General features: G+C 45.3%; 1 protein-coding gene across 1 annotated transcript in view; it reads left to right on the forward strand.

The window, feature by feature from the left end:
• LOC124607180 (sialin-like) overlaps positions 1–16,512 on the forward strand; it is a 138,343-nt gene that overhangs the window by 31,820 nt on the left and 90,011 nt on the right. Inside the window, exon 3 of the mRNA XM_047139397.1 lies at positions 8,607–8,840. Within this exon, the coding sequence (XP_046995353.1) occupies positions 8,607–8,840 (234 nt within the window). The remainder of the gene's footprint in view (positions 1–8,606; positions 8,841–16,512) is intronic.

Genomic DNA, 16,512 nt, shown 5'->3' on the forward strand with positions numbered 1-16,512 from the left:
TAAAACCTTATTCTTAAATTTAGTTAATGTCATTGCGTTGCTTTTTCATTTAGTGTGCGTTTCCCCATTGAAAACTTAAGGGTTTAGGTATTTTTGAGTTTTTGGAAAATCAACTGTGGGCCTTCAGCCGCTTAAAGCCTTATTCTCAAAATTTCTCCTTAAGCGTAGACATTGCGGCCTTCTGCCTTAAAAGAAAATTTTAAAATATATTACCATGTAATATATTTTTATTTTAAAATTTAGAAATTATTTGTGGCCTTCAGTCGTTTGTATTGCACCTTGTATATGTTTGTTCTATCCACTTTTGCCTTGAGGCTTCTCGCCTAGCTCTGATTATATATATATATATAGTGTTTTATTTGCAATTTTAACTGCATGTCTTCAGTCACTTGAAATTTATATTCTTGCTTTTAAGATTTCTTGTTGTGAGGCCTTCAGCTGTGAAAGAATTGGATTTTGAAACTTGTAGTTGTAAAGTTTTGGTTTAAAGGTGTTATTAAATTACAATAAATTACAATTTTGAAGTGAAACTGACCGACACCTTATTTACTCCTTTCCACAATCCTAATCACCTGTTCTGCCAAGCGGGTTTAGCAGGCGTCTCATCCCCCTCTCCCCAGTTGCCATAAGCCCCAACTCATGCATTGCCTACACAGGTCATCACCCACCAGGCCACCATCGCCATGCCCAACGATTCGCCACCACCACCACAATTAGGACCTGCCCCACATCATCTCCTACTCAACACCACCCCTTGACCTCCTCCCCACCCATCCTCACCAAAAAGCGTCTCCAAATGCCCCAGTGTGGACCCTGCTCCTACCTCCTCTACCAGAAAACTGCAGACAAATCCTGACCCTTCTGACCCCATGGACATTACTACTCCTCCCACCTCCCAACCCTCTGTTGTGTACACCTTCCTCCTCTCTCATCCTGACTCAAAATTCCTCAAAGCCTACACCCTTGCCCTTGAGATCAGAAAGTACATCCACAACATCACCTTCTCCAAACTTATCCCTTGCAAAGAATCCATCCTTATTAAGTCTCTCAATCCCACCTTCCACACAGACTTTCTCTGGAAGATCCCTCACATCAACTTTGGCATCCATGCGACCCTCACACTCTTCCATACCCCATCCTCTCCCCATCACCCACAACCCACTTGCCATCCTCTGACTATCACTACCATGATCATGAATCTGAACCCCGAAGTCGTGGCAGAGGTGTTGGTGGAACTAAATACCAATCCTGACCTCGACGTCTGCTCCACCCATTGCATCTACACCAACTCTGGCCCCACATTCCTTATGACAGTTTTTACTGTATCTTTCTCTTCCATTGACCTCCTTCTCACTAAGGGAGCCCTCATCTAAAACGTCCACCATAAAGCTGGCTTAACTCCATACCCCCCCCCCCTCAGTGTGTCAGAAGTGTCTTGTCTACAATGACCACCTCACCTCCATCTGCAAAAATCCCCCCATCTCCCCTCACTGCAAAGTCGTACATATCCTTAAACAATGTCCTAACCTCACCTTTCCTCCTTTCTGCAACACCTACTCTGAAGTTACAATTTTCTGGGTTGTTAGGCCACATCATATTTCCTTGTAAAAAAAGATCCCAGCAGACGGGTAGAAATGTCGATTATTTTAGAAGGAAATATGATGCAGCCTAACAGCCAGAAGATTTTAACTTTAGTGACAATGGCCACAAAAGCCTGCAGACTTACACCTGGAATGAAGTGCATCCAATCTACTCTTCCAAATGTAAAGCTACAAAACCTGAACTCACTGTCCCCATTTATCACATAGATCAGCCAATCCACTGCAACTATTCTCTCCACCCAACCCCTACTGCTAAAGACATCATCCACTTCCTCAGCATAGTCCTCCAGAACACCCACCTCTTCCAGTACTCACTCACCCTACAGCAGATTTCCCTTGCCACTCGTTCTGTCTTCCATCTCACCACATCTCATCACCTACTCCCAGAACCAACCACACTTCATCTTCACCCACCTCAACCCCTCATTTTAACCTCTCTCTGTCCCACCCCTCATCCTAATGGTGCAACAGCAGTATAGCATCCTTTACCAAAGATATGCTCCTTCCCTGCTAACAAGCCCCTCTTCATGGACACCCTTTCCCACCACCACATAGATGCCTTCATCCTCAATGAAACCATCCTTCAACCTTACCATGTTGTCCACACCTCCCCCTATGTCCTCCATTATACTGACAATCTCTACCCCTTAACATGGGGTGGGTTGCCATTGGCCACCTCAAGCAAATCCCTGTTTCGGCACAACCACTGCTTAATGACCTTACCAAACACTTTGTCCTCAGCATCTTTCTCCCCACCCTGACCATCAACCTGCTCCACCACCTATGTTCATCCAACTACTCCCATCTCATATGACTTCTTGGCCTATATTGATTGCACTTTCTCCACCTATGTGATTGTCATAGACCTCAACATCTATAGATGTGACCCTGCAGACCTCCAGAGGTGGCATCAGTTTATTGACTCCATCCAAGGCGACCTTGTCCCCTCCATTAGCACACCTCTCCTGAAAGTAACACCAGCCCTGATGTTGTCCTCGCCTCCCTCAACCTCCTTGGGTCCATTACCACTGAAGTCTACGATCCCGTTGGCAGTGGTCACTTTTCTGTCCTCCTTACCATCTCCATTGCCCCCCACCCTCCTAATGCTCCCCACCTGGATATCCATCCCAAAGTCATTGATGATTACATCTGGGAAGACAGGAATGTCTACCAGGAATCCACTGACACCCAGGTTGGAAGTTACTCCCTCACCTTCCAACACCATAATGACATCACTCATGCCTTTTCTTCCAACAAAAGCCCCCATCTGACACAGTGGCAGCTCATGTTCCTACCAAAGCGATCCATCCCTATCGCCCTATCCTTCCTCCATGGGCCATATTCCTTCTCCATGAATCTTGCCGGTTCTACCGTTCCTTCCTCCACACTTATGATTAGGATGTACTTCTTTGCCACCAGCAAATACTGAAACACGTCTGTAAACTTTTGGCAGCAAATAAACACCAGGACTGGCTTCAGACATGTACACAGCTCAGTGCCATCCTTCTTATCAACTCTTCCAAGTACTGGTCCACCTTCAATCGCCTTACTGCCAGCTACCCCCACCTTGCATTACCTGTTCTTCCACGACAATTGCTCCTTCCCTAATAACCTCAGTAGGACTAACCATTTTCCATCCTAGATCTCCAACATCTTCTCCATCCTCAATGATTCTCACTTTGACTACTCCTTCTTCCCCAACATCGATGAATGTACTGGTAACACTGCCCCACCACTTGCTTCTAGCTTCCAGTACTTGGGCCATATACCACAGACAGAATTAAACACTCCCATCACAGCTCACGACACTAACTCATCCTCTGTCCCAAATACAACACCACCCCTGATCATAATTGTATAACCTCCTTCCTCGCTGCCCTTGTCACTCTGTACAACACCAACCTCTGCACTGGCTTCTACCCTGAGCTATGTGAGACCTCTTGCATCCTGCTGTTCCCTAAACTCAACAAACACTCTTCTAACTCCTCCTACCGTCCCATATGCCTCGCCTCAGTGTTCAGCAAGGTTTTCGAATCCATCCTCTCCCACTGTATCCGTCACCATCTATGTTAACACCACCTCCTTCCAATTACTCAGTGTGGCCTATGGCCCTTCTTCTCTGCTGAAGACCAGCTCCTTAACCTCACCCGTCTCCTCCACTGTTTTTGTTTCCCTAGACTTCCAGAACACCTATGACCATGTATGGCACTCTAGTCTTCTAGACGTTTGTCCTTCCCATCATCTGTCTCACTGCATCCTCTGTCTTGCACCATCCTTCCTATGTCACAACTTATAACATCAATTCCTGTACCTTCTGCCCCACCAGACGTGTGCCCCCCAAGGATCTATCCTTTCTCCTCCCTTTTATCTCCTGTACACCACCGATATGCCCAGTATCCCCCCCTCCCATCCATCTCCTTTATATGCTGATCATAACGCCTTCCTGGCACTCTATCCTACCCTCCAATGGTCCCAGTGTTCCCTTCAAACCCACCTTAAACAGTTCACCACTTGGTGTAACCAGTGGCTTCTACAATAAAAGCTTCCAAAACCAGGCAGTCATTACAGGTCACACCACCCATTTCTTCTGGCTCATTGATTTCTACCTTACCATCTATGACCATCCTATCCACCTTACTCAGCCCCCTAACCTGGACTCCCCATCTCATTACCATCCAACACAATGCCTGCAATAACCACTGCCTTCTGAAACTACTGTCCAGCTGGACTTGGGGATTGCATCCTTCCACCATCCTCCATACCTACAAATGATTGATCTGTGTCCTCCTCTGTTATGCCAGTGCCGCCTGGAGCTCCACCTCCCCTAAATTCTATAAACCACTCCAGATCTTTGAACGCCATGTGCTCTTTCTTGCCTTCTGTATCCGGCCTCCATCCCACATCTCCTTACTTACCTCAAACACCCCTATACATTGCTACACCTATACCGCTGCGTCCCACCCACCCTGTAGCTCCATATCCTCCATGTCCTATCCCAAAGAAATTTCGCTGTCTCTCCATCGTGGATGATGAGCTTCATCCTCACATCTATCCTTCCTTCCAAATCTGACCCCAATCCTTGGCTCCCATCCTTCCTAAGGCTTTCTCTCCTTCCCTTCCCTTTGCTACATCCTACCTCCTCCCCCCTTCAGCCTTCTCTTGCTCCTTCCCCTCCTTTCCCTGTCTTTTCGCTCCCTACCAGATTGTTCCCTCTGCCCCCTCCTCCATCTCCTCTCCCTTGGTGTGCTCCCAGATCCTCCTCCCCTGCTGCCACATCCCACCTCTCCCTCCTACAATACCCTTCCCCTCTTCTCCCTCCATGGCCTCCCCTCGCTTGGCAGGTCCTTCCCGTTTTACTTGTGAAGTGCTTCATGATTTCCGTTTGTGTCCTGCTATGAGAACAGTGTTTTAAAATATTTTTGTACCACGTGGGTTTTAATGCTGTGATCCGTGTTTTTATTATAATTAACGCCAGTGTTCAACAACATCTTCATGTAGCGTGGTTTTTATTTGTGCTCTCTGTGGTTTTAACTTGTGACAGTGCCTCCCATTTACATTCTTCTTGTTTTGTGTATTTCATTAATATTATCTCCCCGTGTCATTTTTAAATCTCTCTTTTTTACATCTGTACGTTCGGCTCGGCTGAAGAGTTGCATCAAGGTGTCGCTGCCGGCCACAATAAAGGGTAAAAAATATTCTGTTCTAATATTATTATTGGACATCCTTATGTTCCTCCCAGCAGCAGCTGTTCACTTATAGATGGGAAGGCGGCTAATCCCCCGTACCTCAGTGATAACTTTCTGTCCTATCATTATTACCCATCCTCCCCACATAGGGCCATTGTTAGACTGGCTGGAGCAACTCTCTAGCGCTTGACTAATAGCGAAAACATCCTCTCCAAATCCACCAGGTTTCACTTGTAGATTGGCAGAAGTCTTCTCCCCTCTACTTCAGTGACAGCTTGCTGTCCTATTATTATTACTGCCTCCTATGCTTCCCATATAGGGCTATTGCCTAGACTGCCTGAAGCAACTCCCTAGTGCTACACTAATAGCGAAAATATCCACTCTACATCTAATATTTATTGACGAAATTGGATGGAGCTATTGTCTAGTGTTCGATCACTGGTAACTCAGATTGTCTGTGTATTCTGCAATGTGTAAATAATAAAAAGGACTTAAGTGCGATCTGTCTGTCAGCCCAGCACAATCTGAGTTCTTTTCTCGCCAATTTCCAAGTAGGGAAGAGGAGGGGACGGGAGGCAGTGAGAGGGGTTGGGAGGGGTGAGAAGGTGTAGGGAGGGGAAGCAGAAGGGACTGGGGAAAAGCTAACAGTGTCCTCCGCTGGTAGTGTTTTGAACTAGGTCAGATGGTCTCTGGACCTCAAGTTGAAAACACAAAATTTGACACTCCAGCCAATATTTGAATTTCCCACCAGAATTTCAATTTTCCGCCATTTCCAGAGATGGGGGTGGGGAGGGAAGGAAAGGGGGGAGGGATCCATGTGCTGGCGGAAGAAACCCGTGACGTCATCAGTCGGTGGGGGTAATTAATTGAGCAATTTAATTAATTGTGAGACCCATTACCCTACTACTTACACATCAAAAAAAAAAAAAAGACAGAACGAACACTCATATTTTCAACATTTATGAAATATATTTGATCAGATTCCCACAGTTATAATAATGAAGAGCCGAGAGCCTATCACTACGTTTCTGGAAATAACTGAACAAACTATGTCAGTAATCAAAATATTTCTGATGCGCTGTTTCATATATGTAGAGAAAAGTCCAAAACTGGACCCTCATTTTGCTTTTAATTAAAACACAATAAAAATATGTTTTAGAACCATGTAATATTTGCTTTATAACGCTATGGACCATTTAATCTCACTCTTAAAATATACAAAGTTGTTACAAAACGTTATTTTCAAAAATGTTACACATAGCGAATTTAAAAAACGCACTGGTGTCCAAAATTAAAGCAACAAACGGAAATTTTGCAAGGTTGCTTTTATCATGACACAAAACAGTATGCACGAGTGACAGTAAAGTAGAGACAATGCAATCAATTCAGAAAGTCAACAGCTGCATCGTGAATAATGGTAGACTAAAAAGTTCTTCGTTTTTTCCAGCTTAAGGGATTTGCACACACATTTCGATATTTTGTTAATGTGCTCAATGTGGGTTGTGACACCCTCTATCAGCAATGCAATGCTGTGAATGATGTCCTCAGTCTCATGTTGAAGCAATAACGGCCATTCTTCCTGCAGAGGTGCTCACAGTCTCGGAGAGTGGTTGGTGGACGCTGACGTGATGCAAGCCATCTCCCTACATTACCCCAGACATGCTCTATGGGATTCAAATCGGGAGAGAGAGCAGGCCACGCCTTACGTACAGTATCTTTGTTTCCACGAAAACATCAGCCACCCGTGCTCTACAATGCCGACCATTATCTTCCATCACTACGAAGTCTGGGCCCACAGTACCTCGCAACAGCCGCGAATGAGGATCCAAGATCTCGTTCCCAAGATCTCGTCGCGATACTTAACAGCATTTAAACGTTGCCGATTCACCATTATAATTTCATGAATAGGGGTTGGAGTGCTCAACTCAATCCGTACCCACACCATTAGGGATCCTCTTCGGCATCGGTCTCTTTCCACAATGTTTGGGTCTGAAATCGTGTTCCATATTCCCCTCAGATGCGAATCCATCGAGAATCACTCTCCAGACTAAATCGGGACTCATGTGTGAAAACAACATTGGCCCACCTTTCGATCGTCCAGGTGGCATGTTCGTGACTTCGTTCTAGACGTTCCCTTCTGTGAAGACGCATCAAACGTAGACATACAGCCTCGATACTACCCGTCCAGTGGTAGCTTCGAGGTCACATGCCAGTTGCCATGCAGTACTAAGGCGGTACTGCCGTGCCCTTACAGCCAAATGACGGTCCTCTCTTCCGTAGTCACACGTAGTCGGCCCTGCCTCGGTCTTTGGGATGCAGTTTTGATCTCTATAAACTGTCGCCACATCCGAGAAACAACAAAGCGAATCACACTAAGCCACCAGGCTATATCAGTTTGCGACTGCCCTCCTTCCGTTCTTTCTACAGCCCTCCACCGCAGAGAGTCTGATAGGCATCTTCTCTATGCCATACTGCACCGTCTGTGACTGTGTACGTAGCTATTGTGGATGTGGGACTACCCAGCAAGCGCTACCTCCATTCATAGGTGCCCTGACGTCATCGCTGGCATGGTTGTCCGTTGACCGGAATGCCATCTTCCTGCCCAGTTGCCTCAGTTGATGTGGAACGGTCCTTTTTTGCTTCTAAAAATGTTTTGAATGGTCGAACATTTGAAACAGCACTTGGTCATTTTTGTTTACAATAGTAGAAAAACGTAAAATAAATTGTAAATGATGCTTTGGTCCAATAGTGTAAACTAAAAATTAATACTGTTGAAAAAATTTATGATTGTATGTTGTTTTTTAAATAAACTATTACGGAGCTTTTCAGCGTGCCCCTCTCCGTGCGATATATCTCGAATTTGGTCCAGTACATATCGATTTTTTTGCCTGCGACCACTCGCATCGCATTGTTACCGACAACAATAGCAAAGAAGGAAAAATTCTTGAAACACGATATGCGTCCCCATTTTGCAAATTTTACTCCCAGAAACCTCTACCAGAAAGCATCCAGAAAATAAAATCAACGTTCTAAATGTACCGATTTTTCACATGGCCGGCGCTCTTCCTCGTAATTGATATGTACAGGTTCGACTTTGAGGTATAATGCACGCAGTAACTACCATGTTTTTTTATTATTTGATCTTGCATATTTTGACATTTTTCATGCATTTGTAAGCATTTTTCATGCATATTTACATGCATATAATTTACATGCACATAATTGGGTCTCTATCAGTGTCTCTGAACTGTCGATAAGTTTCTCACATTCGCTTGAGCAACAAAGAATGCAAGTTTATCAGTGTGTATCCGTGTTGCAGGACGGCTACTTTGTGTGGGACAAGCACAAGCAGGGAGAGATCCTGGCGGCCTTCTACTATGGCTACACGGTGGGACACCTCCCCGGTGGCGTGCTTGCCGACCGTTTCGGAGGCAAACTCATATTCGGGATCGGCATCTTCCTCTCGTCTCTGTTGACGGTCCTGACACCGGCTTCTGCGTGGGCCGGTGACCACATTCTTTTCGTCAACAGGTTAGGCGTTGGACTCTTTCAGGTACTTACTCATTGCTCACGTCTGTTTTCCTTTTTCTCTGCGCTTTAGTGTGCACATAGTGCTTATGAATTTATCCTATGACTTTAAATATTTACAATCTTCTGGAAATTAGAAAACAATGAAATCAATCCAGAATGAAATTTTCAATCTGCAGCGAAGTGTGCGCTAATATGAAACTTCCTGGCAGATTAAAACTGTGTGTCAGACCAACACTGGAACTCAGGAGCTACGCCTTTGGCGGGCAACAAGTGCTCTACCGACTGAGCTTCCCAAGCACGACAGAAACCCGATCTCAATGCTTAACTTCCGCCAGTACCTGGTTTCCTACCTTCCAAACTTCCCAAAAGTTCTCCTTTGAAACTTGCAAGACTAGCTAGCATTCCTTGAAAAAAGGATATTGCGGAGACATGGCTTAGCCACGGCCTGGGGGATGTTTCCAAAATGAAATTTTCACTCTGCAGCGCAGTGTGGACTGATGTGAAACTTCTTGACAGATTAACGATGCAGTGCCAAGAGACCAGGGGGTCGCTTTACGGGGAGTCTCGATCCAGCACAGTTTTAATCTGCCATGAAGTTTCAACGAAATACATGCTGATATCTGATGTAGGAAGCTGTATTCAATAATCAGTGTCATAATAGGTCAGTATGTTACGTTTTCCTATTTCCTGTTCCTACAAATAAACACGTAGGGTTTGAGTTCTGTGTGATATATACACTAAGTACCTCTCGACTACAGAAAGAGAGCAAAAACGTAAGTATACCCACGGAAGTTGTGGATATGGGGATCTAAGAATGGCGACTCGCTTACTTGCTTAAAACACACTCTAAGACCAAACAGCGACACACTGCGAAGGAATTTTCCGAAGACGGAAATAGGTGCATGTGTTGTACATGTGCACACAAACAAATTATTACAGTTTCAGAAAAAAATGAAAGATTTATTCAAGCGAAATGGCTTCACTAATTGAGCAAGTCAATAACGCATTGGTTCACCTCTGGCCCTTATGCAAACAGTTACTCGGCTTGGCACTGACTGACAGAGCCGTTGAAGTCCTCCTGGAGGATATCGTACCAAATTCTGCGCAAATGGCGTGTCAGGTCGTCAAAATCCCGAGATGGTGGGAGGGGTCTGCCCACAATACTCTAAAAGTTCTCAAATGGGGAGAGATCTGGCGACCTTGGTGGCCAAGGTAGAGTTTGACAATTACGAAGACAAGCAGCAAAAACCTCTCGCCGTATCTTGATAAAATGCAAGCCCAGGATGGATTACAACGAAGGGCAACAAAACGGGGAGTACAATATCGTCGACATAACGCTGTGCTGTAAGCTGCCGCGGGTGACAAGAAATGGCACCGCCGACCATCACTCCTGGTTGTCGCGCTGTATGACGTGTAACAGCGAGGCTGGTATTCCACCGCTGTCCTCGCAGGTCGTCGGGACTCAGTTCGAAGCAGGACTCTTCGCTGAAGACAATTCTACTCCAGTGAATGAGATCACAGGCCGAAAACGTGTCTGGAGATGGCCCGGACACCAGTGGGGTGCCAACCTGACTGTCTTCCGCCAAACGGCCCTAGACGTTCTGAATTTCGGCAGCGGTCCTGCAAGCTGCTTGCCGCAATCACGGAAAACAAGAGGAAAACTGTCCCAGCAATTTCACGTCTTCAAAAAATCATTCATTCATACGAAATGTAACAATCAAATGTATCCACTGAAAAGTCCTCAAATTGATCGCAGTGGAGACAACTGTATCCTAAAGGATAACAGGTACTATGAAAACACAGATTAAGATCTGTCGATCTGCCTAAACATATTTATAAGATTTTAAATGATGAAGGGTCACCTGTTCAAAGTCTTGAAGGTGAGCGAAAAGGGTCACTTTTATTTAATCAGGTGTACTCGTATTTCTTTGATGTAGAGTGTACAATATACTCTGGTGCCAATGATACTCATTAAAAAAATTGATAATGTTGTAAGAATGGTATAATAAGAAAAAGTAGCTTGAAACTAAAAATCGTGGACTCTTAACCATCCTCATAACGCTAAAAGATGTTTAAATTGTGGTGTGCAACACCGTTAAACTATTTATTAAAAAATCTCTTCATAAAGAATATTGATATATTAAACGAGATTATACACAATTAATTATTTATGAGCAATTGAATCTGGCAACAAGAAAGACTGTTAGGAAACGTGCAAGTGACGTTCCAGTAGGTTTGAGTAGCTCACAAACACAATTAATGGAAACTGTTGAATACTAAATCCCGACTCTGATTTAATACAAATACAAAAATGTTGCCATTTAAAGGATACGAAATTGTCAGTTGCTCAGATGTAAAAGGACTGTGCTGCTGCGTAATCGCGACAATCACTCAAACAGTAAACACGTCCAAGGAAGATTGCAGAACAGCGTCTCGACGAACTAAAATCGGACATCACGGACTCACTTGTAGCTCTCCGCACTCGTCACCACCACACTCTCGCTTCAGAACATAACGTCATCGAGGGAAGAGTCTATCTCAATTATCAGCCTGACAACACACGATTTCTCAAATGGTTCAAATGGCTCTAAGCACTATGGGACTTAACATCTGAGGCCAATAGTCCCCTAGACTTAGAACTACTTAAAGCTATCTAACCTGAGGACATCACACACATCCATTCCCGAGGCAGGATTCGAACCTGCGACTGTAGCAGCAGCGCGGTTCCGGACTGAAGCGCCTAGAACCGCTGGGCCACATACGATTTCTCTTTATAGCACAGTTCGCAGGGGGGAAACCGCTAAAATTCTTGAATAATGCCCACTTTGAATTCCTTTGCTGTCTGAAGGTTGGTACGCCGATTGCTGTCTAGCCGCTCATTGGGTAAACCAGAAATGGAGGGAGCGGCTGCTGGAGCTCCCAGAATACGAAGCGTTCTCACACTGCGGATGCATAAAATGGAGAAGTCGCATACTTCTGTCCCCTGCAGGGAGAGTAGATTCGTCACGCTTGCGAACACTTCCGGGATTAAACGGAACTTCCTGTCTTCGAAGAGTGCACTCTGCCCTGCTGACAAACAAGAGCGCTCATCGTCATCTACATCTACATCTACATCCATACTCTGCAAGCCACCTGACTGTGTGTGGCGGAGGGTACCTTGAGTACCTCTATCGGTTCTCCCTTCTATTCCAGTCTCGTATTGTTCGTGGATAGAAGGATTGTCGGTATGCCTCTGTGTGGGCTCTAATCTCTCTGATTTTATCCTCATGGTCTCTTCGCGAGATATACGTAGGAGGGAGCAATATACTGCTTGACTCCTCGGTGAAGGTATGTTCTCGAAACTTCAACAAAAGCCAGTACCGAGCTACTGAGCGTCTCTCCTGCAGAGTCTTCCACTGGAGAGTATCTATCATCTCCGTAACGTTTTCGCGATTACTAAATGATCCTGTAACGAAGCGCGCTGCTCTCCGTTGGATCTTCTCTATCTCTTCTATCAGCCCTATCTGGTACGGATCCCACACTGCTGAGCAGTATATCAAGCAGTGGGCGAACAAGCGTACTGTAACCTACTTCCTTTGTTTTCGGATTGCATTTTCTTAGGATTCTTCCAATGAATCTCAGTCTGGCATCCGCTTTACCGACGATCAACTTTATATGATCATTCCATTTTAAATCACTCCTAATGCGTACTCCCAGATAATTTATGGAATTAACTGCTTCCAGTTGCTGACCTGCTATATTGAAGCTAAATGATGAGGGATCTTTCTTTCTGTGTATTCGCAGCACATTACACTTATCTACATTGAGATTCAATTGCCAATCCCTGCACCATGCGTCAATTCGCTGCAGATCCTCCTACATTTCAGTACAATTTTCCATTGTTACAACCTCTCGATATACCACAGCATCATCCGCAAAAAGCCTCAGTGAACTTCCGATGTCATCCACAAGGTCATTTATGTACAATGTGAATAGCAACGGTCCTACGACACTCCCCTGCGGCACACCTGAAATCACTCTTACTTCGGAAGACTTCTCTCCATTGAGAATGACATGCTGAGTTCTGTTATCTAGGAACTCTTCAATCAAATGACACAATTGGTCTGATAGTCCATATGCTCTTACTTTGTTCATTAAACGACTGTGGGGAACTGTATCGAACGCCTTGCGGAAGTCAAGAAACAAAATGGTTCAAATGACTCTGAGCACTATGGGACTCAACATCTGTGGTCATAAGTCCCCTAGAACTTAGAACTACTTAAACCTAACTAACCTAAGGACATCACACACATCCATGCCCGAGGCAGGATTCGAAACTGCGACTGTAGCAGTCGCGCGGTTCCTGACTGAGCGCCTAGAATCAAGAAACACGGCATCTACCTGTGAACCCGTGTCTATGGCCCTCTGAGTCTCGTGGACGAATAGCGCGAGCTGGGTTTCACACGATCGTCTTTTTCAAAACCCATGCTGATTCCTACAGAGTAGTTTTGTCGTCTCGAGAAAAGTCATTATACTCGAACATAATCGTGTTCCAAAACTGATAGACGTTAGAGATATAGGTCTATAGTTCTGCACATCTGTTCGACGTCCCTTCTTGAAAACGGGGATAACCTGTGCCCTTTTCCAATCCTTTGGAACGCCACGCTCTTCTGAAGACCTACGGTACACCGCTGCAAGAAGTGGGGAAAGTTCCTTAGCGTACTCTGTGTAAAATCGAACAGGTATCCCATCAGGTCCAGCGGCCTTTCCTCTTTTGAGCGATTTTAATTGTTTCTCTATACCTCTGTCGTCTATTTCAATATCTACCATTTTGTCATCTGTGCGACAATCTAGAGAAGGAACTACAGTGCAGTCTTCCTCTGTGAAACAGCTTTGGAAAAAGACATTTAGTATTTCGGCCTTTAATCTGTCATCCCCTGTATCAGTACCATTTTGGTCACAGAGTGTCTGGACATTTTGTTTTGATCCACCTACCGCTTTGACATAAGACCAAAATTTCTTAGGATTTTCTGCCAAGTCAGTACACAGAACTTTACTTTCGAATTCATTGAACGCCTCTCGCATAGCCCTGTCTGCAGCCCTGTCTGCAAGGCTTTGGCTATGTTTATGTTTGTTGTGAAGTTCCCTTTGCTTCCGCAGCAGTTTTATAACTCGGTTGTTGTACCACGGTGGCTCTTTTCCATCTCTTACGATCTTGCTTGGCACATACTCATCTAACACATATTGTACGATTGTTTTGAACTTTGTCCACTGAACCTCAACACTATCTGTACTTGAGACAAAACTTTTGTGTTGAGCCATCAGGTACTCTGAAATCTGCTTTTTGTCACTTTTGCTAAACAGAAAAATCTTCCTACTTTTTTTAATATTTCTATTTACGGCTGAAATCATCGATGCAGTAACCGCTTTATGATCGCTGATTCCCTGTTCTGCGTTAACTGTTTCAAATAGTTCGGGTCTGTCACCAGAAGGTCTAATATGTTATCGCCGCGAGACGGTTCTCTGTTTAACTGCTCAAGGTAGTTTTCAGATAAAGCACTTAAAAAAATTTCACTGGATTCTTTGTCCCTGCCACCCGTTATGAACGTTTGAGTCTCCCAGTCTATATCCGGCAAATTAAAATCTCCACCCAGAACTATAACATGGTGCGGAAATCTACTCGAAATATTTTCCAAATTATCCTTCAGGTGCTCAGCCACAACAGCTGCTGAGCCCGGGGGCCTATAGAGACATCCAATTACCATGTCTGAACCTGCTTTAACCGTGACCTTCACTCAAATTATTTCACATTTCGTATCTCTGTCAATTTCCTTTGATACTATTGCACTTTTTATCGCTATAAACACGCCTCCCCCTTCACTGTCCAGCCTGTCTCTGCGGTATACATTCCAATCTGAGTTTAGAATTTCATTACTGTTTACACCTGGTTTCAGCCAACTTTCTGTCCCTAGTACTATGTGGGCATTGTGACCGTTTATTAATGAGAGCAGTTCTGGGGCCTTTCTATAGACGCTCCTGCAGTTTACTATTAGCAGATTAATATTGTTATTCCCTGTTGCATTTTGCCTACTCCTACCTTGCCGCGTCTCAGGAGGCGTCTTGTCGGGCCTAGGGAGGGAATTCTTTAACCTAAAAAACCCACATGTGCACTCCACACGTACTCCGCTACCCTTGTAGCCGCTTCCTGCGTGTAGTGCACGCCTGACCTATTCCGGGGGACCCTACATTTCTCCACCCGATAGCAGAGGTCGAGAAATTTGCACCCCAGATCTCCGTACTATCGTCTGAGCCTCTGGTTTAAGCCTTCCACTCGGTTCCGAAACAGAGGACCGCGATCGGTTCTGGGAGCGATACTACAAATAGTTAGCTCAGATTCCACCCCGCGAGCGAGGCTTTCCTTCTTCACCAACTACGCCAACCGCCTGTATGAACTGAGGATGACCTCTGAACCCAGACGGCAGGAGTCATTGGTGCCGACATGAGCAACAATTTTCAGTCGGGTGCATCTAGTGCTCTCTATCGCCGCCGACAGGGTCTCCTCCGCATCTCGGATGAGACCCCCCGGCAAGCAGACAGAGTGAACACTGGCCTTCTTCCCCGACCTTTCCGCTATTTCCCTAAGGGGCTCCATCACCCTCCTAACGTTGGAGCTCCCAATAACTAATAAACCCCTCCCCCCGTGTGCCTGCTCGGACCTTGCTGAAGGAGCGGCCACATGTCCACTCACAGGCAGAGCGGGCGATGCCACACGGCCAGCTTCCACATTGACCCTCCGCCTCTTGCGCCACGAACGCCACTGAACCCGCCACTCCCCTTGGGGAGAGGGTGGCCCAACCGCGCCCGGTACCCGCGAAGATGTCTCGACAGCAGGGACAGTGGGTGAAGCATGTAACACCTGGGGTTTACCATGCGATGCATCAGACTCCCCACTGCTGCTACACTCCGAGGCAGCAGCCTGAAGACGGCTGACCGCGGCCATCAACACATTCAGCTGTTCGCGAACAGTGGCCAGCTCCTCCTGCGTCCGTACACAGCAGTCACACATCCTATCCATCCTAAGAAATCAATTTACTGTAGAGAGTAAATCAACTTTTAACTAGACTGCTAAATCACTAAAGACGGCTGATAGTTGACTAAACTGTGGTTACTAGACACTTCTTGTACAAAACAATGAAAATAGCACTACCTGTCTCTGGACTGTATTCAAAACAAACACTAGCACTACTGGCACTGTGGCTGACTGAAGGGACTCTCTCTGACTGTATTCAAAACAAACACGAACTCTATGGAACACTGTTACTAGCACTCGACAATTAAAGCTTCCTAAAAGCAAAAACACACGGAAGAAGAAGTGACAAGTAAGAAAAATACAGTTAATACTTAAAATTAACTTAGATCGCTGCACAGCAGACGTGACACAGACAGCAGTTACGACGACACTGCTCACAGGCATCATGTGCATTCTTAGAATTTTGCGGAACTTAGAGGCTTTACGGAACGCTCCATGTAAAACGAAGGCCCCAGCAATCCTAGGCACGATGCCGACTCGCCTGTGCTGTTTCACGTCAAGAGAAAATATTGCAATTTGGCTCCCACAGTCTCTACATGTGTCTGTTGTCCCAGCATAATTAAGGAAAGATAGATATTTTGAGACATAATAAAGATTGCGTAGAGACGCGTAACAGGCCAGTTAT

The sequence above is a fragment of the Schistocerca americana genome, chromosome 3 (genome assembly GCF_021461395.2).
Source record: "Schistocerca americana isolate TAMUIC-IGC-003095 chromosome 3, iqSchAmer2.1, whole genome shotgun sequence".
In the NCBI taxonomy this organism is placed as follows: domain Eukaryota; kingdom Metazoa; phylum Arthropoda; class Insecta; order Orthoptera; family Acrididae; genus Schistocerca; species Schistocerca americana.